The sequence below is a fragment of the Mycteria americana genome, chromosome 15 (genome assembly GCF_035582795.1).
Source record: "Mycteria americana isolate JAX WOST 10 ecotype Jacksonville Zoo and Gardens chromosome 15, USCA_MyAme_1.0, whole genome shotgun sequence".
Lineage (NCBI taxonomy): Eukaryota > Metazoa > Chordata > Aves > Ciconiiformes > Ciconiidae > Mycteria > Mycteria americana.
The window spans coordinates 2,437,170-2,463,413 of NC_134379.1; the positions used below are offsets into that span (position 1 = coordinate 2,437,170).

The following is a 26,244-nucleotide window of genomic DNA, read 5'->3' on the forward strand; positions in this document are numbered from 1 at the left end:
TTCCTTATAGTCAGTCTCACCAGAGAGTAAGATGGTAGAGTCCTATCTGTGGCACCCAAAACAAAGACAAAGACAAGGAGTTGAGCTTGATCTTTACTGCTTGTGCCTGCAGCCTTGTACATGGGAGCTGTGCATGCATAGCCAGCTGTGGCAGAAGTCCTAGAGGGAGGAGGAGAGAAGGTGGATGAATCTGAGTCAGCTGTTGGCGTAAGGTAGCACAGCAGCTTTGTCATCTGCCCCAGTTCTCTCTTTTAGTCCCTGGACTAGCTGTGTGATAAAACAGTATTGAAGAAGACCTCAATGAAAAGCTTTTCCTTTTCTCCCTTCTTGCTGCTTATTCTTTTCTTCACGCTTGTCTTTACACTGACTTGTCTCTGTCTAGGTGAAAGGCTGGGTTGAGCGACTAATGAAGACACTGAGAGACCCATCTTTGCCTCTGCTGGAACTTCAGGACATCATGACCAGTGTTTCTGGACGGATCCCACCCAATGTAGAGAAGTCCATCAAGAAGGAGATGGCCCAATATGCCAGCAACATCACATCAGTCCTTTGCCAGTTTCCTAGCCAACAGGTGATCAACCACACTTACATAGAGGAATAAAAACTGGTTTGCGTTGGGGCAGAGAGAGAGAGAAAGTTCCTTTAAATTATCTGGAGCTTAGTTGGACCTGAAAGGTGCATTTGAACATGGGATCTTCATGATGAAGGATACTTACCTGTATCACTTGAGCGTAAAGCTTGCTTCCTTTACCTGTGCTGAAGGGTATGTGTTCCCTGCTCAGTATAGCTTTAAAAAGGCCGTTTGGAAGCAGTTTAATCATATCAGTGGCCCTGTGGGCATTTATTTATTTGCTTTTTGCCTGATCCATATGCTGCAGTGCAATTTATAGTGTCAATGTAACCTTAAAAAAGAGCGATTGCAACTAAGGGAGGCCTGATCAGGTAATGAGATGTTGGAAGATGATTTCTCCGGTATACGATATTGTGCATTGATTTTTGTATCATTGTCAGGTCATTAACTTCCTTAGCAGTTTAAGGCTTTGGCCTTTGCTGGAGTCTGCTGGAGCTCTGCTCTGGTCTGTCTGGAAGTTTTCAGCTTCTCTGCTGGTTGTTCAGCCAGATCGTCCCATCCAGGACTGGGACTGTCATGTGATTGCTCTCTTTCAGATTGCCAATATCTTGGATAGCCATGCAGCCACCTTGAACCGCAAATCAGAGCGTGAGGTCTTCTTCATGAACACTCAGAGCATTGTGCAGCTTGTACAGAGGTGAGCCATTTTCAGGGGTGCCCCCTAACTTTTTTCTTCAGCTGCTTGAAAGACCTGAGCCTGCTTGTCTTTATTCAAATGGTTTTATTACACTCAGAGTCTAAATCACTAGGAATAAGGCTGCATACTTCCCTCAGGGAGGTCAACAGTGAGAGGGCCATGTGGGTGGCTCCTGGCTGCCTGTGTGAAGCGCACATACAGATCCTTCCTCTTTCTCCCTTTGCCGTATGAAAGAAAGATTTAATTTCTGTCCTGACACTGATCATATCTTGCCCGTTTCATCAAGCCGCTGGTGTGTGTTATGCCTTTCAGTGTCTAGAGTTTTGAGTATTTTTAGAAGAAAAAGGACATTTTGATGCAAAACATGAGCCATGCTACCCTGCAACACTAATGGCAGGGGTTATGTATTCACATAACAATTGGGGTTTTCAGAACCAGGTACGCTTCTTTCCGTAAGCAAACAGGCTTATTCTGCCACTCGTGTTGAGTGTTATTCACTTGCAGGTCTTCAGAAGTGAGGCCGTGCCAGTCTCACTCAGTGCTAGGTTTGACTGACTTGCTTCTGCAGGTACCGGAGTGGCATTCGGGGACACATGAAAGCAGTGGTGATGGATCTGCTCCGTCAGTATCTGAAGGTGGAGACTCAGTTTCAGCATGGTGAGTCTCTAAGCACATCAAGGATTTGATTTCTAAAGGAACCACATTTGGTCCCAGAAGGTCCACGTGGACCCCCTTCAAGAAAGATTACTCTAACTTTATGGTGAGACTAAGCTACACGGGTTTTCTTTTAAAGGTCTGCCAGTCAGATCCTGTTTTTTGTAGAGAAGCTTATGTCCAGTTTGAGTTTTCGTGCTAAGAGTGCTCGTAATGCTTATGACAAGCAAATGACAAACTCCACCCCAAAGCTGTCTGTTCTGCTGGTTTTCCACTGTTGGTATATCCATCATCTTCTACATCCCATGTCATCTGACCCACAGTTTACATGTCATAATATGACTCTGGTCTCTCTTCGGTGTAGGACTGCTCCTTTTCCCTGTAAATCTTCAAAGGAATAGCTCCTATATGACTCTATGATCCGCTAAGTGAGGACTTTTGTATGACCTGGAGTAAAAAGACAGACTCACTGAATTAAGAGTTTCTTTGTGTTGCCATTTCTAGTCTGTTATCGAGCTCGCTAAGGCTCAGCCAGTCTGTGTGGTGTCTGCTTGTTCTAGATCAGAGGTGAAGCAGTTCTCCTTTGCATTCCCTCGCTGACTCTGTCAGCAGTGGCCCACTGCTGGAGAGTTCCCCCACTTGGGTATTCCACATGTAGAAGCTTCATATTAGAAGCTTGATTTTTATTTCCTGATTTCTAAGCCTCTGCAGAAAAATTAGAATCAGAAAAACTGTTTAAATTCACCACACTATTTAGTTCTATCTTGCCTGTTTATTAAATTCTATAGTAAGAAAATCAAGTGCAGTAGAAAAAAAAAAGTCAGAGTTATTTGCACCTGCTGTAAAATACCAGAAGCTGTTTGCTGTTCATAAGAACAAACCTCAAACCTCAGCCTGAAACAGAATTGAAATAAATGCATTGCACTGCTGTATCCAGGCACAAGATGGCAATGAAGCACTAGCTAATTTTGAGGCTCTAGCTCTTACAGGTAGTTCAGATTCCACTCTACTTTTCTTTTGTCCTGCTCCAATACCTGCCCCAGCCTAATGGTACTGCAGATTCATTTCCACTTCAATTTGCTGGTAGTAGAGGATGGTGCAAGTCTTTTTGCTATTATTTTATTTTTGGTTGTCATTTGAATGAAAGACTGAGCTCGCCATTCTTCTCTTCGTATTGCTCACAAAGGACGTATTTGGTATTGGAACTGTTTTAATAAGAGTAGGATGTTTAATTTAAAGTTTGCAGTTGAGGGGGTGGTGGTGGGAGGAATGCTTCCTTCCCGGAATTGATTATGTGGATCATGCAAAGTAGATTCTCCAAACATACATGTAGAAAAATGAAGACACATCTGGCAACTTGTATTCCTTGACACAGAAGTGTGGAGACTGAAAAAATGTGCATTTCTGATTGCAGGTCACTATGACAAGTGTGTCTTTACCCTTCGGGAAGAGAATAAAAGTGATATGAATGCTGTATTGAACTACATCTTCTCACATGCTCAGGTCACCAAGAAGAACCTGCTTGTTACAATGCTCATTGTAAGTTCTCTGTCGGTGCTCTAGAAATTTGCTGCTTCTTGTAGTTGTATGTTTGATGCTTTGAAAGGTACTGAATTGACAGCTCTCATCCTTAAAGATGGAAGCCTTCTAGCTACAGAAGCAGTGGCAGCAGTGTGGAGTTTCTTCATGTGTTCTTAGGGCATGTAAGCCATGCATTAGAGGAGACCCAGAACATACTGTTCAGCTCCGTGTCTGTGCACCTTCTGGTTCATGACTGTCCTGCATTGATTGCCTATCAGAGTGCAATGAAGGCTAATTATGCAAGTGATTTGTGAGCGTCTGTGGGGAGATAAGAATGTGGGCTTAATTCTTACATTGGAAGGATGCTAGAGGCTAACTTGCAGACACTGGGCTGTGACTTTATACTTGGTTTAGTTTGCTGCTTCATCTTCAGGGGTCTCAGAGAGATCCTGTCTTTATATAGCTCATGGTACTCAACCTGGAGTTGCTTGGAAAGCAAAGCAATATGCTACCAGCACAAAAAGCAGCTGATTTTTTTTGTGGTCATAATTCTGTAATAGCAGCATTTTTTTATGGTCCTTCATGACTAATGAGGGTGACTTCCTGGTAGTGAATGGCATTAGCCAGCCCATATGGAGGCCCTTGAGGGCTTTCTCATGCTCTTCCTTGATGAGCCATAGTTCGATCTGATAGGTTTGGCAGTGGCTCTCTTAGCTTCTTCCTGGTTATAGTCTCAGAAGGTCTTATCTGAGGTCTGCAGTGGTGCTTTTGGACCAACTATGCTCTGGGCTGCACGATGGAATCTGACCAGGACTCAATATCTCAGCACAAATCTGGTCACTCCAGATCAGGCCTCTGACCCTTGGGATGGTGTGCGGCTGTCCAGGGGGCTTGCAAAGGGTTGGGGAATCCCCTGGGGTCGGAATTCCTCTTGGACGGACATAGATTCCACCGTAGAAACACAAATGAATCCTCATGCCAGGACCTGCCATCACCTTCTCATGTTCTTCTGGCTTGTTACTCCATGAAAGATCTCAGTTCTCATTAACTTCAGTCCCACTCTAATGGGTAAAACTCCCAGTAAGTTACATTTCCAGGAAAAATAATTAAAAAACAACAATTGAGTCCTGCCTCTTTTTTTTTCCTGTTTCCTAAAAAGCTTCAAAAAATCCTTGTCCCACATAATGCTTTGAAGCAGATTGAATGCCCACCTTCCTCAAGGCAGGATGAATTTAGCTATGACATGATTTTCAACAGACCAGAGTTAGGTATTCTGCTTTTTAAGGGCCTAATTACAATACTATCTCTCTCTTTTTTTTTTTTTTTTTTTTACACAAACATAATGAGGTCTATTACTGCCAAAAATATGTCCAAAGTAGCCATCCACAAAATAACTCTCACAAGCAGAAAAAGAGTCATAATTGTCCTAGGCTGAGGCTGCATTTCTTAAATTCTAATTTGTAAGATGTAAGGACCCTGGCATTCTTTCTTTCTGGCTCTCCCTTTTTCCCTTTTTTTTTTTTTTTTTCCCTTTCCCTTTTTGGTGTGTGGTGTGATTGTAAGTAACGCTTGCCTTAAGAATCTCATTATTTGAACACGGAGCCATATTTCCTCTGAGAATTCTGGAGTAGCTTTGAGCCGGGGCTGTTCATTTCTCAAGTAATCATGCTGGCGTGATGGAGAGAGAAAATGGCAGCTGTTCGCAGCTCAGGCCTTCAATTTTCTTCAGAGTCCAGTCACTCAAGTGTGTAATTACACAGGGGTGCCGGGGAGGCGTTAGGCCTTGTCAAAGAGCCGGTTTGAGGCTTTGCTCGCTGCCTTTGCCAATCAGTGCAGGCAAAAGCCAGTGCAGCGCCAGCTACCTGCTTTATTTTGTTGTTGTCATCCTGATTATTTCTTGCTAAAATGGGACTGAAACTTTTTGTCTAGTTTTACACCTCCGTGCAAGCCGTGTCTTGGATGCACAGCCTTGCTGTGTCTTCACGTTGGCCGGCACAGTGTCCGTCTGAGGGAGTGAGGGGCGTGCTGGGAGATAGGGAACGCAGAGAAACGTTGAAGAATTTTTCTTTTTCCTTCCTGTGTAGCCATTCTTCCCACCACTCTCGGTTATTTCTACTCAAGTAAAGGCCGACATCCCAGTTTGCTAGAACTTAAAACATACTGGAGAGATCATGCTGCACGTGGTGGAAGAACAGCCGGGTAGGTGGGCAGTGCTCCGAGTGCCATTTGCATGGCCTCTGCCAGCGCGGGGCCCGAGGCCTTGCAAACGGGCGTCTGCCCTCGCACGAACGCTGCGTCGCAGGGACTTCTCAGATCGAGTGGGTAATGGGGCTCAGGAGGGGCGACGTGCCTTTGGCCACAGTGTCATCTATGGCACGGCTAGGGACTACCATCTGCGGAGTTACAGGTCACGCCAATATCCAAAAGACAGTCATTCCTCTTTCTTCCGACTCGCATTACTCTTCATGTCTGAGGGACCCCGTGGCACATTTGGTGTAATCATGGTGAAGGCTGTGGCATTTTATGGGTTGCCAAGCTATTTATGTGGGATGGTTTAAGTTTGTCCTCCAAGGGCAAACGTCATGTCAAAATACCTTGATGCTTATGTTGCTGTTATTGATGTATCCCTAGGAATCCATTATTAACAAGGGGCTCTGAGGATGGTTTTAGTAATAGTGTTATGCTGCCATCATTCACCTTTTTTAGCTAGCAGGCGTTTAAGGCAGGATGGGAACTACTTCATCCTTCATATATTTGTTGAAATATAGTGTGATTTGAAGTTGTATGTTCATTTTATGTACTTAACTGACTGTTGTATGCACATCCTAGCCTTAACTGGACAGAATCGCTTGTGGCATGGCAGATGTCCTGTGTCCTGTCGGGTTTTTGTTACCTTGAGCAGTAACGTTACAACACCCAGGAATTTGTATTTCAAATATGACGAAGGCAGTTCTTGAATTATTCACTGTGAATTCACACAGTGACCTGGAGTGGATAAATTTACAGAACTTTCTTTGGGAACAATCATTGTAATGTTTGCCGGCCCAAGACTGATTAATAAATAGGGGACAACAATCTAATAAGAGTTAGTAGCTTAGATTTTTTTAATAAGAGTGATGTGACTGTGCTCTCTCTCCCCGAGATGTACGCCATCATTCCTAGAGATGGCATCGTGCTTGAGTGGGGTCGGAGAGAAAGGGGTCAGGAACGATGTGGGGGAAAGCTATTTAGCTTTGGAATTGCAAGGAGTATGAGCTGTTATTGGTTAGTCAGTCTATGGGACTTGTATTATTTGGTTTTTGTTTTTTACTTTCTTTTCCCTGGCAGGCTTATTAATCTAACCTGCTGCGCAGAGGTTTCCCTTTTTCCTTTTCAATTTCTTGGATCTTCAAAGGGCCTTTTCTGGATTGTATGTGTTTAAAATCTCTTAAAACTTTAAGGCACCAGCTCTCTTTCCTGTTGCAAATCCCTGTTTCATCTCACATTTTCCTCCTATGATTCATTTACCAAGAGAAAAGCTGTTAAGTGCTGTATAGAAGAAACACATTAGAGGCTCCGAGAGGGTTTCCAGCTTCGGGAGTGGGAGGGAAGAGGCTCACAAGCCAGTGTGAGTAGTTGAAGACTGTGGGATTATTCATGGGAATTGAAACTATTTTTGGAAGAAAGCGTGCATGAGAGTGCATCTCCTCTGTTCAGAAAACAAAACAGATTAAAGTCTTTACTGTTTGCATTTTTTTTTTTGAATGGCTGCATCCAAGAGAGTTTTGAAACAGCATTAACACTGAAAATCATGCTGTTCAGTTTTACTGTTTTATCCAGCCAATTTAGACAGCAAAGTAAGCTAGTGAACTTCCTCAGAACCAGGATTCTCTGATTAGAAGAAATACTGTGGCGTCAGTCCTGTACTGTGGCAGGAAACACATCATATCATTTATGGTTTTAGTTAGCTTTGCTTAGCCTTGTTAGAGGAATGACAGCATCTTTGGGGTTTTTTTCTGGTGTTGCTGAAGCTGTACAAAGCGTGTGGTTGGTTTGTGGTTGTGGAGTTCTGTTTTTTTTTTTTGTTTGGAGCTGTTTTTTTAAGTGGACTTCAGGAGGTTCTCCCGGCAGTTAAACTCCTTCTGTTTGGTCACCTTTCACGGTGAAAGTTTGCTAATCTTTGCATGCTACACAGGGCGTTTCACTACAATTAAACGCTCTTTGAATTTTGCATTGCTGCTACAGGAGAATTCTGGTAGAAAACTGAAATTGGGTAATGGGAAAATGCTTTACTTGAGTCTCTTTGACAAGTCAGTATTTCTCACGTGTTTGGATGACAAAACACACGCTACAAATAAGAAAATGGGTGATGGTGCCAGTCCCTTCTGTCCTCTGTGGCTTTATTTATATGTGTAAAACTATTGAAAGCCTAATACTTGTACCCTTGTCAGCACAGAATTACAGAATAATTTAGATAGGGACCTAGAGGTGGTGTGGTCCAGCGCCTGAGTGCATGTGTCTATGTTTCAGGTTTAAACTCTGTTGTAGGAGGACAGAAGATGGTTTTCCTCTGTTGTAAACATTTTCAGTTCTCTTTATTTTTAGGACCAGCTATGTGGCCGTGACCCCACCTTGACAGATGAGCTGATTAATATTCTGACAGAGCTGACCCAGCTCAGCAAGACAACCAACGCTAAAGTGGCCCTGCGAGCACGGCAGGTAAGGGAGCGTGTGTAGCAATCCAAGCTGATCCCTGCTAGAGACAGACCGTGCCATTGCTGGTCACATCAGTGCGGACTGCTCCCACCTGGAGCTCACTCTTTTGGAAAGTCTGTATCTCTTGATGTTTATTTTGATTACTATGCAGGTGTGAAGAGTAGATTACTGTGAGCAGTGCTTTAACAATGAAGCTAATTAACCAATGATTAACCATTGTGACAGTCTAATGAAGATTGCAGTGGATTCCCAATCACTGTAAAATTTGAAGTTAAGACTACATTCCTTTGTCACTGCTCCTCCAAAAAGTTTTGTCTGGCTCAAATAGAAGTTAGTTGAGAGTAGCCTGCGGTTTGTGCGATAGAGGAAGTCGAAATACATGGTCACTGTGGTTCCTTGTGGCTTTATAATCTGGGAACCCGACAAGCACAGGCTGCCTGGAACGTGCAGGCAGCTGTACCGTAAACAGCCAGGACATGCTATCCGGGTTCATCAGCTACCGCACAATTGCGAATCAGTGTGTGCAGAGAACAGGGAGAGAAATTTACAGAAGACCCAGATGTTTTTTGCAACTGCCGAAGAATTATTACAAAGAATTATGTTGGACTTTTGCAGGGTTTCTTCTAGCTTTTGAGTTGTGTTTTATCAATTTCTTTTTAACCTGAAAATAATTGGAAAAACTCTTTATACTGTCAATTCCAAGAGTCTAGTACAGATAATAGTTTGAATGGCAGATGTCCACCTGGGTATTATTGTGCGCTTCCTCTTTAGCAGTTAGTCTGTAGCCAGGAAGGAGTGAGAGGGCATAATCGTTTCACGGTAATGCTAACCCTGTAGTCTGATCACTCCTCTCGCTCCGCAGTCCCTATCTCCATTCTAAAAGTCTTCAGCAGGAAAGCTGACACTTTGGGGATCTCTCCTTTTATTTCAGAGCTTGACTGTTGAAAATGAATGGGGTGTTTGAAGCTGCTCAGTGACCTTATGTTTCCTTCAGGACTGTATTTGTGTCCTTGAACCGTTCAGTTATTGAACCTCTCAGCAGCGTGCTGGGGATGGTGCTTGCAGTCCTTGTGTATGTCTTTATGTTGCTCTTTCACTTCATTTTCCCCTGCAAGCTGCTTCCCCTTCCTATCTCCGTATCCTTCATGTTGGGCATTTAATACCTGGCACCAGTGTCTCTTGCTTCCTCTACTCGGAAGCTGTGAAAGGCAGTCTCCATTGCTGGCCTCCCCACAGCTGCGGCCTGCCAGATCTGCTTTCCAATTAACAGCCGGTCAGGCAATCCCCAGGACTAGCAGCTCTGCAGTGCTAAATCACATGCACTGATGGAACTTGATTGAAGCCGTTCCTTTTCTCCATGGGGAATTGCCAATAATACAAACTGAGCAGATACACAAATGAGGCTGGGGAGGGGAGAGAGTTTGCGGCATCACCCAGGTGCCACAGAATTCACAGGAGAAACCAGTCGCCTCTTCTGGGATGGAGCAGACTATTGCTGCCTTGGAGGTAACAGCCTCCTGCCGATGGTCCAGCATAGCTCCTTTCCCTGACACTCCTTGTGTTTGCTGTTTACCAGGTTCTCATCGCTTCCCATTTGCCATCCTACGAGCTGCGTCACAACCAGGTGGAGTCCATCTTCCTGTCCGCTATTGACATGTATGGACACCAGTTCTGCATTGAGAACCTGCAGGTATCTACCAAACTTCTCTCCTTGTTTCCCTGCTTTCTTCTCACTGATCTTAATGTTTCTGTATTAAATCTCACCTGTAGCCCCAAGGTCCTTGTGGCTTTAAATTGTATTGTTCTGGTTTCTAGCTTCCCCCTCATTTTTGCTTTCATTCCTACACTGATATCAGAATGATCTCATCGCAGTCTACAGCTTCCTCAAGGCGGGCAGCGGAGGAGGAGGTGCGGATCTCCTCTCTCTGGTGACCAGCGATAGGACACGAGGAAATGGGATGAAGCTGCGTCAGGGCAAGTTCGGATTGGACATTAGGAAAAGGTTGTTCACTGAGAGGGTGGTCGGTCCCTGGAACAGGCTCCCCAGGGGAGTGGTCACGGCACCAAACCTGTCAGAGTTCAAGGACCGTCTGGACGACGCTCTTAGTCATATGGTTTAGTTTTAGGTAGTCCTGTGAGGAGCAGGGAGTTGGACTTGATGATCCTTATGGGTCCCTTCCAACTTGAGATATTCTGTGATTCTACGATTTAATGTAAAAAGGTCATAATCCTTGATGAACAACAGGAAAAGCATGGAAATCAGAACTAGTCAGGCTTCATTTGGGGTTTTTGCTTTTTTGCCTGACCCTGTTTGCAAGATAGGCATTTGTCTTTTAAAACTCTGCTTAATGTGATCTCTTCTAGAAACTCATTTTGTCCGAGACATCCATCTTTGATGTGCTACCCAACTTCTTCTACCACAGTAACCAGGTGGTAAGAATGGCAGCTTTGGAGGTAAGTTTATTCCCATTGAAAAAACAAATATTTTAAATTTTTCTGTGGTTTTTGTTTGTTTGTTTGTTTTTTTCTTGTTTTGAGCACTGTTACCCTGCAAGATTAAGAGAGCTGTAGGTTGTGTGGAATCTGGCATACTTGGAGTCTGGCATTTAACAGCGTTAATACTCATAATTGACTAAAGTTTCGGATTCGAGTTATCTTCTTTGCTTGAAGAAGACTTAGGTGGTTGAAAGGATTGCAAGTGAAGCTACTGTCAGAGCACGTGGTCAGCCTACCCTGTGTGCCTTGTGCTGATGCTTGTATCCTGCCAGACTGGCCTTCCTCAAAGAATAACTAAATTCTGGTTGAATTAGAGTTCTATCTAGATATCCATTTGGAGGTATCTGTTTGGTTTTTAAGATTTTTGAAGTCTCTGGTGTATTATTTTTCTTCTTTCTCTCTTTCTGCTTCCTTAGCACAGTTAAGCTGATCGAGTTTCTCTCTAACCAGGTGTATGTTCGAAGGGCGTATATTGCCTATGAGTTAAACAGTGTCCAGCATCGCCAGCTGAAGGATAACACTTGTGTGGTGGAGTTCCAGTTCATGCTACCTACCTCCCATCCGAACAGGTCAGATCACGTGTTCAGCTGCCTTTAGAATCAGAGGTTTATGAGGGGCTACATCCTACCTTGGCAAAGAAAACTTGCAGTAGAATTGGTGGAGAAAGGGAGAGTCCCAGTGCCTCAAATAAGCACAAATTATTTAAGATAAAACCCTACATTACCCAGTTCCTTCTCCTAAGTTATTTAAAACCTCAGGAGCTGTGGGTAATAGTTTCTGCAGTTTGGATTCATTTGAATATGATACAGTTTTCATGTATTTTCTGATTTTTAAGTTCAGCTTGTGTAGTAACTTTCCTCTAGAACTTCAGTTCTAGCTGAATCCCGAGCCTTCAGAAAGATACAATTCCAGACAGAATAATCAATTACTCAGAATTTTAATAAAGAGCAGTCAAACAGTCTCTGTCCCCTTCCTGCAGCGCTCCCCTGCCAGCCCTTTGTAACTGTTTGTGATTGGCTCTGCTTTCAAACCTGGCTTTACCGGATAAGGTGAAATCTTTTCTAGCACGTGGTTTTTTGACTGAGAAGACCAAGATGCACGTATGAATGTATTTTATATAGATATGCTAGAGTTGACATACTTTGGTTTTCAGTCAGTATTTTTCAGAATGCGTTTCTCATGACGGCAACCAAAAGCACCAACTATTCGCTGCCCTGTCTTATAGAAGAAGGGTCGCGTCTCCTAGTGTGTGCTAAGATCATTATAAACAAACAAACAAACAATCTTGATTATCAGAGCTTCTTCAGCATCTGTCAGGTTAGTCAGTTCCCGTGTTTCTTCATTTGCAACAGGAACTCTGGAGAGTATTTTAGACGATATTTTATTTTTGTCCCAGGCAGCGGAGCGCGTGCTGGAGCCCAGAGGCGCAGTGAGTCTCCGTGGCCGCCGGGTGCCACTGTTGATCTGTGCTGGTTTGGCAGTATGGTACCAGTGCTATTTTTCTCCTTTGTTTCCAAACATCTTTTTCCTTATTTTATTTTTGGTGGGGCTGGGCAACGAGGTCCAGTCTCGCTTCATTGAGAATCCATCAGTACATTTTATGAAATGGTTTTCAGAATCTGGTTTGCTAGAAATGAATGACTGTCCTCAACAAGCAGCACAAAACACTCATGGTACAAATGGGACATGCATTTGGTCTCATCTGTTTCCTACATTTCTAAAATATTTGTAAATAATTGCACACTATTTTTAGTACCCCTTTATAATGCTCTCTTCCCCCACACCCCCCCCCACACCCCTTCTCCATTTCTTCTCTTTGCTGGTCTCAGTTACCTCTGTTGCTTGGGGGTTGTTTGGCCTGCTCATGCTGACCACTGCTCTATTACTGTGCACAAGCTTAACTGGACAAGGTCAGCGGGAAGAGGAGACCTGTCACCTGCTTGGGGAACAGCTTCTTTGTCCTGGAATCTCCTCTCTCCTTTACGCTGAATTCGTTGGGGCAATGTTCTGAAGCTCAGTTCTGCTTCTCAACCATCGGCACGGCCGATGGTTGACTGAAAATGCATCGCAGTCATTGTGCAGGGGCAAGCAGGCTTGGGGACAAACTCACTGCTTGCATAGGCAGGTTCAGTTCCTTTGAGTTGCACCTCTGTCTGTTAGTGATGAATTTGGCTCCTGTTGCTTGATGCAGCTTCTTGCAGTGTGTACCTACTTGTGCGGCTATTGTGTGGCCGGGTGCTGAAGCACAGCCGGTAGCAGGATACCTAGGGTCTTAAATTAGCACTGAGTGTGTAGATTTAAGCCAGCTGTAAAGGCAAACCTTTTGTTAAGCCCAAGACACAGAAATCTCAAAACTCTGACATTGTCTTGCTTAAGTCTTCTTTGTTGTTTTTGACCACGTTCTCTGTCTATCGTATGTTTTTCTGTATCTTCTGTAGCATGAACTTTTAGACTGAAAAGCTAAAAATGCATTCCGGGGACAAACCCCAAAGCCAAAATATTCCAGCTGACCAAGCAAATGTCCCTTGAGGCTCTGCAGAGTTGGGTCCTGGTGAACCAGGAGTAGATACCAGAGAGCCCTTAAGAGAGCATTCTCTTTTGGAGCTGGTGTTAGTTGTATGATGCCACACATTTTTCAGCACTTTATCAGATATTTTTAAGCCCTGGTCCCTTTTGTGTCTGATTTCTGTGAACATTCAAGGGCCTGAATTTTACTGGAGCAAATATTCATGTAGAGAAAATTGCGAACTGGTAATGGTTGCTCTATTTAAAGTCTTTGTTATTGGTATTTAACCCTGCTACGCCTTTACTTAATTGTAACAGAAACAATCACAGTCACTACTTCTGATCTGACTAATCACAGCTAGACACTCAGACTGTGTATTTTTGGCCACCGAATGATTGCCATCAACTACCCACAGGAAAGCTTTACGTGGAAGCAGAGAGGAAAGAAAAACTGTTAAATCTGCTAACAAAGTCATAGAAATGCAACCTGCTCCTGGTGGGTTTTGTGGGCAGAAACTGTTTTGGGAATTATTTGTTTAAATTAATAGAAAACATCCTGTTGTAAGAATCCCCACTGATCCCAATTGCAAGGGTAAGACATAGGGAGAAAAACTGCTTATAATTGAAACCATAGAGGGCTTTATAGATCAAAACCAGCATTCCTTATTGCCCGGTGCAAGGCAGATGAGGAGTACAGTGTAACCATCTGGTGCCTTTTGCAGTAAATGGAGTTTGCAAGCCCTCTCCAAGTAGAGGGCGTTGCAGTAATCCAATCTGGAGGAAGCGATACAAGGGTATCTACGGGATGCTGATCGCTACATGCTGCAGCAGGGTACTGCAAACAAATGCTTATGTGCAGAGCCCCTTGCATTTGGATAACCTGCCTCTTTCAGTCGTCTAGAGTCCTGGTGAGAAAAGATGCGAGAAAGAAATGAGCCCTGTTCTGAGCTGCTCTTTGCTTCCCTCTTGTTCAGACTGCCCTGCTGAGATGGGAAGCTGGTGGAATATTGACTGGTGTTTAGAGAGTTCAGCTTCCTTTGTGAGAATGGCAAGCCAGGTGACAGACACTGAAAGGCCTTTCTTAGGTGTTCAGCACATGAAACAGAGCTTGCCTAATCTTAGCTTAAAATCTTCTGTTCAAAGAAACATTGCGTGTCTAGTATAGGGTGAGGGAGAGGGAATTATAGTGCTTTTTCAACAGGAGAAGTTTTTTTTCTAATAATCCCCCTCTCCTCTCCTGCTTTCGAACAGCCTTTCTTATGTCTGAAGCTGTAAGGTTTAAATTAAACCGGGACATTGTGTGCTGTAGCCAGCTTTTGCAGCCTGCTGCAGAATTGTCCTGCTGCACTGCTCCTCCTAAAGCATCCCCGTTTCTCCAGCTCACTGCATTCCCCCAGCCAGGTTGTTCAGCTGCTCTCTTGATCTTTCCTTCCCCGGTAGCAGATGTGCTGGAGGATCAGAAGGGAAGAACTGAGAGGTAAATGTGTTTCCACAAAACAGATCCCTCTGTTTTACTCAGAGGTAATTGTGTTCCCTTTGTCAGCTGCTAAGACAATTGCTGACAAGGGTGACTTAGAGATGCTGGATATATCTTTATTTTGGGGTATGGCAATGATACCACAGGGCTCTGCCTTCTGAATATGTTGAGCCCCAAAGGAAATTGAAGTAAAACCCAGCCTGTTTTGCTCACTGTTGCCTTAGCCATGCCTTCCCAATCCATCTGTGCATTGAGCCCACACCTTCCTTTTGTCCCACGTGCCACCCTTAACTGCCACACTTGGCCCTGACATGTCCTGGGGAATCTTGAGTGTCGTGGTTTAACCCCAGCTGCCAACTAAGCTCCACGCAGCCACTCGCTCACTCCCCCCTGGTGGGATGGGGGAGAGAATCAGAAGAGTAAAAGTGAGAAAACTCGTGGGTTGAGATAAAGACAGTTTCATAGGGAAAGCAAAAGCCGCACACAAGCAAAGCAAAGCAAGGAATTCCTTCACTCCTTCCCGTGGGCAGGCAGGTGTTCAGCCATCTCCAGGAAAGCAGGGCTCCATCACGCGTAACGGTGACTTGGGAAGACAAACGCCATCACTCTGAACGTCCCCCCTGCCCCCCTTCCTCCTTCTTCCCCAGCTTTCTATGCTGAGCCTGACGCCGTATGGTGTGGAATAGCCCTTTGGTCAGTAGGGGTCAGCTGTCCCAGCTGTGTCCCCTCCCAGCTCCTTGTCCCCCCCAGCCTCCTCGCTGGTGCGGGGGGTGAGGAGCAGAAAAGGCCTTGACTGTGTGTAAGCACTGCTCAGCAAGAATGAAAACGTCTCGGTATTATTTATGCTGTTTTCAGCACCAATCCAAAGCATAGCCCCAGACTAGCTACTAGGAAGAAAATTAACTCTATCCCAGCTAAAACCAGCACATTGAGTCAGGGTGTACCATTGGAAGGTGGAAGTCAAGGAAGGTTTTAGCACTGCAGATTAAGACTTTAAGTTTTGATAATTGGCTCTTAATTAGCTTTAAAGCAAGTTTTACTTTTGAAACAAGATGTCTGATACCAGCTAACCCTAGTTGCATTTGGAGTTGGGAATGCACACAACTCTGCAAACGTGGACATACAGGCAAATGCCTTACTTAGACTTGTCTAGGTTGAATTCATTCTTGGGACTGCATCCTGCTGTCCGTGATGCTTCCAAGGGTGGAATTCAAGCCTAGTCATTAGTTGCTTTGTATTTCCAAGGGTATCAATATAAATGTCTCAGCTACCTTGTGCTTGGTTTTGCCCAGTATCTCCTCTTTCTTGTGGAGATGTTTGTGCTTGTGGATGTTTGTTGACACCCTACTTGGACTTTGATGTTGCTGATTTCAAGGCTTAAGAGTGGTGCATGATCTCTCCTTTGCTGTCTCTTGATGTTTTATCATCTATGGAGTAGTTTGGTTGTCCCTTTTTGTCAGCCTCTTCCTTAGCTTACAGGTAGAAACCATTTTGAAGGCTGAAAGCCAAATTAAATATTGCTGTTTTCCAAACAGTGCTTTTTACAGAAGAATACGAAACTAAAACTCGCTTACACTTAGAGCAGTGTTTATAGGTTCCTTCCTACTATCATTTTACAATGACATAAGATTTGAATTTCTGACAAAATGGAAGCATTTTCTGTGGACTAAAGTAGTTGCTAAAACAGCCTCTTGCATCAGTCTTTGGATTGCTAGTATTGCATCAGCTGTGCTGCTTTGGACTCCAACCCTACGAGCCTGGAGACCTGAGGGTATAACTCGTAGTGTATCATTAGGTAGCCTGAGGTCCCCTCCTTGTTGCGGGAGACTGGCTGATACCAGGAGGGAGGAGGGGAAAATTATTCCAGGACACCTGTAAATCCCTGCAGTTTCGTGCTGAGGGTTTGATGTTAATTAGACAGCAGGCAGCAGTAATGTGTTGCAGTTCCCTTGGCTTGCCTGTTTCAGAAAGGGCAAAATCTTCCAACAGAGCAAAGAAGGGGCTGTTGAAGGGGCAGCAAACTGAATGGAACGACGATAATTTTATGCAAATTGGACTTCAGTAGCAGATTCAGCTTCGCTGAATCACAGAGGGAGCAGAAGAATAAGGAAAGAAAGAGGGAGAGGAAAAACCCAATCAAAATGTATGGTTTGAGGCATGTTTCACAGCCTTCTGTTTAGATTCTTCTACAGAAATGAAGAAACATAAGAGGAATGCCACTGGTCACAGCCAGTGGAATTGCTCTTTCTCCTGTGGTACTGCTGTTAATAACTACAAGTGGGTTGTTCAGCCGACCTCTGCTGATTCCGCTTTGCTGCCTGATTTCAAAAGCTTTGCCCTGCGCTGGCACTCAATCACAGCTTGATATAACCAGTGGTGCTTTGCATGCATTGCCATCATTTTCATAGGGGAACGCTCTTGTTTTAAAAAAAAAAAAAGAGAGGAGGGGCAAGGGGAAACAAATCCAGATTCATCCAGGAGGTGCAGGGGAGAGCTAAGGGGATTTTTGTTTGCTTGAGCAAAAGGCGTAATTGTAGCAGTAGAGCGTGCATCGGTATGGAGCAGATTCCTAGTGAGATCAGCTTCCCTGGTCAAGAAGGGCCTTTTTAAAACTTCAAAGGAGACCAGGAGGAGGGCTGGGGCTGGTGTGGTGAGGAGGTTTCTGATCCTGTGGTCAGCTACGTGGAGTTGGCTGTGGAGAACACGGCCGGCACGTGCTCCATCAGGTGTGCCTCTATTCAGCTCCCAGCACCGTGGTGCTGCTCGTTGCCCTGATGTTGCCATAAGGCCGAGCAGGCTGGCTTGCAGCTGGTGTGTTATTTGTCAGAGCTGCAGAGGTGTAGCTCAGTGAGTGGACTGGAATACCTTTTCACAAGGCCCGACTGTGCTGCAAATATCAAACCTTTACCTCTTCGTGCATTTCGGCGGCAAGTGACAATCCAGCTCCTGATGCGAAAAAGCCCTCCGCAGCTATGGTGACCTGTAGATGCAAAGCCAGACCCGTAGTGTGCAGCTTGAAGACTATTCCTCCGTTCTTTTCTGAGATCTCCAGCCACTGGGTCTTCTGTTTTCCTCATTGTGATTCTTACCATAATCTCTTCAGCTCCGTACTGAGTGGCTTGAGAACAGTTCCTGGAGCAAGGCAACAGGGCGCCTTTTTTGGGACTGAAAGGAACATTTGTTTTGCTAGGGGTTTTTTTTCTGTCTGTTTTCTGAAAGCTTTCCAGGGACCGCTACACAAGTGTACCAGGTGTAGGAACTGCCAGTCCTCTCCAGACTATTTTTTCCAACTGAAGTAGATCACATGCAGCTTTCCCACCATTTGCCAAGCTAAAAATAAAAGTCTCAACCCCCTGAGGCCTCGTGGCCCTTTCGGTCCTCACCACGGGCTCTACAGCACAGTGTCTCTCCCCACTGCCTCCAAATGGCATTAAATACTTGTGTTATTTACCATTAAACAGATACATCTTTAGGCCGTTTTCTGCTTTCTCCTGTATGGCTTAAGGAGATCATGGGAACTTTTCGTGCCTCTACCAGTAATGCACCAAGCATACAGCCTTGTAGTGAATATGACTCTGCTGTGACAAAACCAGTTTGAGAACAGGACCAGATGCAGTCAGTGTATTTAGCGGTGTGACCATGGAAATATGCTGGTCATTAAGTATCGAGACTTCAGGCCCAGTAACTTGGGGTTTTGCCTATGGTCAAGGATGTTAAGAAAGTCTGTGGTGTGATGTCCTACAGGTTTCTGCAGGGAAGGGGAGGGTGAATGTCCAGTTACATGGTCCCTGAAGCTTTGCTTTCAATCTTTTCATGTTTGCTAATCTCTTTGCACAAGCCTCCTGCGTGCATGTATTTTTTTTTCAATTTAATCTTTACTATTTTGAAAGTCAGATCACAGCAATTTCTATGTCTTGCATGGAGCAATATGCTGCCTTATGCTTTCATGAATGTAGCTAGGATGGGCTAGACTGTGCTGTTCTTATGCTGGCGTGAAAATGTGCCTCTCGCCTTCTTTCTGTCTTATGTGCCTCACTAAGCCCCAGCCTGCATGCAAAAATGTGAGGAGTTGAACTGGTGTTATAAAAGGAACTGTAAAATTTTCCTAAAATTAGCCTTAAGTTCTGCTCGTTCTTTTTGGTATTCAAGGCCTTGAATGCTGAAAATGCGAAGTATTACATGGTGTTAATGTGTTTTTGCTTTATTACTGCATTGTTGTGGGAGCCAGTGCGTGGGCTGCTGCTTAGCATAGAGGTTTGGCAACGAGGATTTGCCTTGTTTTCCTGAACCTGTTGCAATCTTCCTGTATGGTATGGTCACTTTTTGCATCTATGCTGTTTGCCCTTCTGTCAGGGAGTGCAAACTCCCCCCTCTGGTCTTGCTTGGGAAGCTCACTTGGTGTACGCAAAGGGCTTGAAGCGGGTACGAGAAAAGATGCTATAGAAATGCAGGGTACCTTGCAAATACCGTGTGTTTTCCTGGGGTATATTATTTGCATGTTATGTGCATGGTCTGTGCTCATTCCCATGGCAGCTGTGGCAAGCGAAGTCAGGTGGTGGTGGGTGCCTTCTCAGGGTCAATGAAAATTGAATTCTGCCTGATACCTGATGGTTAACAAATTTTGGTTTAGTAAATTGTAAACTTGTTGCTGGTCTGCGTATCAGCTTGATGATAGTTCTGTATTATGGCTTTCACTAACCAATCTGTAACTAACTGTGGTTGTTTGATTACAGAGGGAACATCCCCACGCTAAACAGGTACGGTACTTGTCATCTTTTAAAATTTGAAAAGAGAGACTAGAAAGAAGTAGCCTAGTACTTAATGTTTTAACATGTTTTGTTTTAGTGCCCTTATCTTTACTTAGGAAGCTCTCAAACATAACTCTTCTTTTTTCTTCCCTTTTCCTCTCCCTTTGTCTAAAACATGTTTTCAGCTTTTCTTTACCCTTTAAAAAAAGCTTTGCATGCAGCAATCTTTAAAATTAAATTTGCCAGGTGACTCGGTTCATCTGCAGTATGGTACACAGCAAACTTCTAGCAGAATGCTGTTTCTAGGGTCTCTTTTTTGGAACTGGATTCCCAGCTGTTGACCCTCTGGTAGGGTGTCACAGTAAAACGGGCGGTTACTCCTAGCCGATAGCATACCTGTTGCTACTCTGGTTTCTTGCAACTAGCTTAGAATTTGTCGAGGCTGTTTCACCTCCCTCACACCATAGATGAATCTACATCTCAAACAGCTGACAGCATGTTTTGTTGTGTTTTGGACGCTAATTTTTCCTCCCATGTCTCAGTTGAAAAGTATTTCTTGTTTTAAATAATACATGAAAAATGTCTGCTGTCTTTTTGTTTAGTTACTGTTCTGTGGTATTTTTGTATTAGTTGTAAGAAATGTACACCAAGGCATGTCCTGAAAAATTTTTCTCTTTCAAAACATGAATACCTATTATTTATTACTGCTTACAAGCCTATTTAGGGAAAAAAGTAAAATTGGGCTTGAGAGTCTCATGGCTCTTAATCAGAGATAAATTACGGAAACATAGAGTGACTTTAAACATGGAGAGCTATTAATCAAACTGATGATACTTTAGACTTGTTACAGTATACTTAGGACCATATCACAATGGTTTTCTGTATGTGGAAAGAGAGAAATCTTAGTAAAGCGGTAAGTAGCAGTGTCAGCAATCCACAGTTTGGTCTCGAATCTGCGTGGCTGGCAGCCGTGCCGGAGGCAGCGTGGCCGGGCCCCCGGTTTGCTTGCTGTGCCACTGGCGTCCGATCCGGCACAGCAGTTGAGCATCTTTTTGACCTCACAGGTTGTAAGTCAAGCATGTGCTGTGCTGAATCAACGCCCTGATTTTTTTTTTCCCCCATTGCCTTCTGCCTCCTATTGTGGCACCAGTTGGGGCGGACAGAAACTTAACGTTGTCTTCCTAAGCCCCGGGGAGAGTGAAGCAGTGAGAGTGCACTGTTGTGTCGCAGAGCACTGCCGTGTGCCAGCTCGGCATTTCTGTCTCTTCAGAGCGAGCTTGAAGGTCTCACCATGTTGAAGGGAGCTTTTGAAGGAGGTCCCTCAGTGAATTAAGATGATTCTGTAGCACAGTTCAGAAATTAGAAATAATTATTGCAGAGAAGGCAAAACCCAAGTCTCGTAGCTAGGGAAAGGATGTCTAGGTAGTTGTATGCTTTTTGTTCACTGTGTGAGAAACTTCCTCTGCTAGTCTTGACCGTAACATTGTGGGTCTTTAAAAAAAAAATTAAAATAATAATAATAATAGCCCAAACCCCACAATAACACAAACTATTTCACAGCTGGTGTGTGCTGCGATGGCAGTTGAACTGTATGAGAACTCAGCGATACTTGAATATATTCAGGATCTTGCCCTCTGCCAGGAAGGAATGCTGACCTTTAGTGAACGCTGCTCCTGCTTTAAATAAAAGTCTCTTACTCGGTGCCTTCCTCTGAGCTTGTGTGAATCTGTTCCAGTCCCCCTCACTTAAATAAGGAATTAGTCCTGTATGAGTGATGTGTGTACTGCAGCATATCTCGGTGCTTGAACAGCAGACGTCAGGCATGAGTATGACAGTAGTAAGTGTCTGGAGCTCTGCCTTCCTTGCTCCTTAAGGTAGACATGTTCTGTGGCCAACTGCTTGTATTTAGCGGCTGCCACCTTTTAGCAATCAAAACTGAGCAAAATAAAGGAGTAGGGGGAGTTGCAATGTTTTTAAAGTACGGATTAAATTAGATGGAGGAGCACATTAATTTGGTCAGCAGTTAAAGTGGAAGGCACTGTAGTAGGACTTTATTTAGGGTAGGAATACCAGTGTAAGACCATAGAGAACCCCGTTTCCAGTATAGGATTTTAGAGAGGTCACTGTACCACACTGCATTTGGGGAGCTTAAATTATAGTATGACTAGAAAAATTGTGGAAGCAAGAAGATAATATGGCTTGGTACACTTCAACTTAATTTGTAGAAAATTACTAAAACTTTAAAGTGTCAAAGCTTAGAATTATTGTGGTTTATCTCAGTATTCCACCTGTAAAGCAAAACATACCTACAGGAGGAAAAATACGCTCAGCTTTGCATAGTCATAATTCACCTGTCATCTCAAGAAACTCCTTAAGAAATACTTGTTTTAAAGGGTTATAACATTATTTCCTAACTCTTTTAACTGTTCCTGTACATTGGGACAACGTCCAGGTAAGGGCATTAATGGCACCAGGGGCATGCCAGCATTGCAGGGACTTTGGAGAAGACCGCACAGCAGGTCTGGCATGCTGAAGAACCTAGCAAATCATGCAACAGTTATATTGGATAAACAGCCACGCTTCAAGTGGTCAAAGCATACACACACGCACAAATCTTTTTCCAGTGATATTCTTCTTTCCCTTGTCCCTACTAACTGTGATCTTATTGAATTGCCGTTTAGAATGTCCTTCTCTTCCAACCTCAATCACTACGGGATGGTCCATGTAGCTAGCGTGAGTGATGTACTGCTAGACAATTCATTCACTCCACCGTGCCAGCGGATGGGTGGAATGGTCTCCTTCCGCACATTTGAAGATTTTGTCAGGTATGTGGGGAAGGGTGACGATTGTTTGTGTTGCCAGCTTCCTAGGTGGGCCCAAAAGGAACTGGACAAAATCTTTGCCTTGTCTAGAGGCAGGTTTAAACTGGTCCTGAGATTGTTTGCTAAGTTTCTGGAGTTTCAGGTGGAAATTTGTTTGGATGCCCTTGTCTGTCTCCTTGAGATAACTGAAAGTTTCAGACTGCTGTAAGAGCAGTTTGCAGCCAGAAGGATCAGCATCTTGAATTTCTGCTGATTGGAGATCACTTGCAAACGTGCTGATTTCTTCTAACGCTCTTGTTCGCGCATATATATGTGGGAGGATGTGTTCTTTATGCTTTCAACCTTCTAGGGGTAGGCAAAAAACCCCCAGCAGAGCCCATAGCAGTCGTGAGGGTCTGCAACCATGAGATCTCTGACAAACGTTAGAAGATCCAGGCTCTGCTTTGGTTTGAGGGGTGGAGGAGGTATTGCCTCCTCATCTGTTGAGTTTCAACAAAGGGAAAGGAGTCCTTTTCTCTCCCTCCCCTCCTTAGCAACATGATTTGTGGATTTTAGTGCTGTATGCTTTCAGTGGGCTAGCAGCAGTGTGTTGATGACTAATACTTCTCTGGTGTATTTCAGAATCTTTGATGAAGTGATGGGTTGCTTCTGCGACTCTCCTCCCCAGAGCCCAACCTTCCCTGAAGCTGGCCATGCTTCCTTGTATGATGAAGACAAGGTACGGTAGTTTTTTCTCCTGAGATTGCTCTCAGGTTGGAAATAGAAGGCGTGCAGAATGCCGCAGTGACTGCAGGCTAGATACTTTTCACTAGTTCGAGTGCTGGAAGCAGGAGTTAAGAGCTTTATGTATTTATGTATGTGATTTGTTTGCTTGTTCCACAGCAGGTGTTTCAAAGTAGGTGGCTGTTTTCTGACTTTGTTCTAAAACTACGGCTAAGTCTCTTACTCTCTATGTAAATTTAGTTTGTAGCTTTTAACATCAGCAGAATGACTGGATCTACAGCAGCGTAACTGAGAGCTTAGACCCACGATTAAGTTTCCAGACCTTCTCTGTGCATCGGGGTGTTGAACTGCATATTCAGCTGCCTTTACCTTAAGTCTGACTTGCCTTTTTTTCTGTCTTACACCCTTCCTAGTCACATTACATTCTGATTCTTCGCTCTGTTCTACCTCTTAGAACTGTTTTGAGGAGGAAAAGGTGAGAGGAACCCCTCAATTTTTTCACTGATGTGGAGAACAGATGCAAAGGAAGCAGATGCTTTATAATCCTTAGCAATAGAAGAGCAGTTTCCCTTAGAGACACAGGTAGCTGCTCCACTGCTCTGTCCTGCCCCCCCCAACAGCGGGAAGCTCTGTTGGAATACAGTCTGTGTCCAGAATAGAGCTTGGTTTTAAACTGATCCATTGATCTTGATGTGTGTAAGTACTGTAGCCTTGTTCCAGAATATTACCGTCAACCTTAATGTCCTCAGATCACTCTCTTTACCTCCCCCTCACCTCACCAAGGATAATTTCCTGTTCATACTCGTTTTTTTCACAGTTAACTGCAGGCTCTTAAATGCTAAATTTGTCATTTCTCAGAGCTCTTAATGTAATTGATGCTTCCACATTATTTCATTTTGTTGTAGGTATGAAAACACGCATTGTTTTTCTCCTACACTTTGAATTTGCTTAATTTCATTACCTTTCTTGATGTCAGAGTCCTCTAATGTCCTGCCTGCACTGCATCTTGTAAAGAGAGGACCTGACCCTGCATTCTTTCTGCATCCAAACGAAGCACACTTGAGTTAGCCAAGTCAGTTGTGACCGTCAGAATTGGATTCTTCAAATGAAGCTCCTCTTTGTGGACATTAACTCTTACTTCTGTGGAACTGCAAATTTGTGAGGCTGCTTGGTCAAGGATTTCCCTCATCGTTTTCCTTGGTTTACAGCGTGCTCTGCTGAGGTCACTTTTCCCTAGGGCATCTGTATTTTAGAGTTGTAATTAGGGAGCCTCTTTTGAGAACTCACAGCTGTTAAGTTGTTAACTATTTATTTATGGGGAATATTTTCTTTGAATTGCAGACTGCCCGCGAGGAGCCCATTCACATTCTTAATGTTGCTATTAAAACAGACAGTGACGTTGATGATGATGGGCTGGCAGCCATGTTCAGAGAGTTCACGCAAAGCAAGGTAAGTGGCCTTGATTCTCTCTCTGGAACTGTGCGATTGTGCAGGACAGTTCTGTCTGCTTTGGGAAAAGTCAGTATGTTCCTCAGGGGTTTTTTTGTTTGTTTTTTTCAAAACAAATAAATGCAACAGTTACATCCTTAATTTATCCCATCTAAAACCTTACCACTTCTTTGACTGGATGTAGCTGCACCTTTCCGAAGCCTCCAGGTCATTGTTTCTTTTTGCAGTGCATTCTAATCCATCAGGTCAGGACTTCTTCCCTTTAATTTTTGATAGGGTAAAAGACCTTTAAGGTTTTAAATGCATCAGGTCAATCTTCCGTATCTATCTCCAGATGCTCTGAAAAAATGTGCTGTATCCCTCTCCCTGGTGGTAAAGTTGTTACATGAGTAACAGAGGCATGGAAAGTGACATTAAAATGGCCTATATTTTCTGTATCACGATAGTCTTAATGCAATTAAAATTAGTTCTCCTTGTTGTTGGCATGCTGGAGCATCCACTTAGTATGATTATTTCTGGCACAAGGTGGAATCGATTTGGTACGTTCTGTTGCTCCTTCATAAGTATGGGATACACTTCAGAGTATGTCCTGTGTTAGTCCTCAAATGTTAGTCCCGTGGGCAGCTGTGAGACAACAAGGGTTGGGGATAGCCTCCCCGCGTCCGCTCTGCCCTCTGGTGTCAGCCTGCACTTGCTTTTCTGGTTGGTGTGAAGAGCTCCTCAGCTGGCTTGTGGATGTGGACAGCCCTCAGGCACTGGGACCTGCTGCGTCTGGGGTGCCTGCAGCGGCTATGGGAGGACTGAGCGAGTAGTTTCTAACTTCACTTCCCCGTGTGGGAGGTGGTAATACCTTCTGCAGAAATGAGGGGTTCCAAAATGGGGCTGGTATCCGTGCGACTTCCACCGCTTCCTGTCTCTTTAAGCAAAGAAAATAATCAAATATAAAAATTAAAACTAGTTCTGCTTTTCATCTGCTTGATCGTGCTCCAGGCGTTTTATGGGAGGGGATAAAAGGAAAGAAATAAAAAAAAAATTCCCAAACACATTAAACTATCAAATAGGTTGATCCAAATTGTCCAAATAATCTTCTAGTCCCAGCATGTTGTGTGTGGTTTTTTTTAATAGAAATTAGGATCATATACTTGTAAATGACTTGTGGAGGAGATTGAGGCAGTCAGTGTAAATGGAGTTTCTCCAGGTGCTGATGGCTAATCGCTCTGTAATAGCTGTGGACTTGCTGTGAGACCCACATTATTACGATGTAATCAGAATCCTGTTGCTATGCTGTTATTGTCTGCCACTTGTGGAATTTTAAAAGCAATAACAATTTTTGCTTTTTAAATCATGGCATTATTAAAGTTATTTTCTTCCTCTTGCCATGAATATAGTCACTGATGCTCATTTTCAAAGGGCTTAACCTTAGTAAAACATTTCAGTCTGTGCCAAAAGGGACTGTTTTGTTCCTGGTCTAGCTGAGTTCTTGTTTCTTTTTTGTTCTTTTTTTTTTTTTCTTTGCTTTTAAATTGGAAAAAGGAGGAGAAAGGAAAAAGTTGTAGAAAGAGGAGCAGAACTATGAGATCTTAGCACTTCAAAAGATGAGTGGTGTGGCAAACACTGATGGCAGCACTCATTTGAAATGTGACTTAGTGGAATTTGATAAAGAAGCAACCAGAATGGGTATTCTCTCATCTGTTTGAAAAAACTGAGTAACACCTATCATTTATCACCTTTGCAATATTGACACATCTGTCCTTTGGTCTGCATTGTCTGTGTGCTTATTGTGCCAAAATCAAGTATCTGCTACATGCTTCCTTGGGTTAGTTCCTTTAAAACTCATTTTCCATCATTTTCCATGGCCTTACCATGTCTACGCTGTGCTCCCTTCA

The 26,244-nt window shown here is 43.8% G+C and overlaps 1 protein-coding gene across 6 annotated transcripts in view; it reads left to right on the plus strand.

Moving 5' to 3' along the window:
- ACACA (acetyl-CoA carboxylase alpha) overlaps positions 1-26,244 on the plus strand; it is a 154,630-nt gene that overhangs the window by 51,164 nt on the left and 77,222 nt on the right. For 5 of the 6 annotated variants that reach the window (XM_075518341.1, XM_075518340.1, XM_075518342.1 and 2 more), the window contains 12 exons: positions 383-571; positions 1,168-1,268; positions 1,837-1,925; positions 3,337-3,461; positions 8,028-8,141; positions 9,715-9,828; positions 10,503-10,592; positions 11,085-11,203; positions 19,350-19,373; positions 22,046-22,189; positions 22,808-22,904; positions 24,251-24,358. In XM_075518341.1, coding sequence (XP_075374456.1) covers positions 383-571; positions 1,168-1,268; positions 1,837-1,925; positions 3,337-3,461; positions 8,028-8,141; positions 9,715-9,828; positions 10,503-10,592; positions 11,085-11,203; positions 19,350-19,373; positions 22,046-22,189; positions 22,808-22,904; positions 24,251-24,358 — 1,314 coding nt within the window. The remainder of the gene's footprint in view (positions 1-382; positions 572-1,167; positions 1,269-1,836; positions 1,926-3,336; positions 3,462-8,027; positions 8,142-9,714; positions 9,829-10,502; positions 10,593-11,084; positions 11,204-19,349; positions 19,374-22,045; positions 22,190-22,807; positions 22,905-24,250; positions 24,359-26,244) is intronic. The other variant, XM_075518343.1, reaches the window with a different exon arrangement.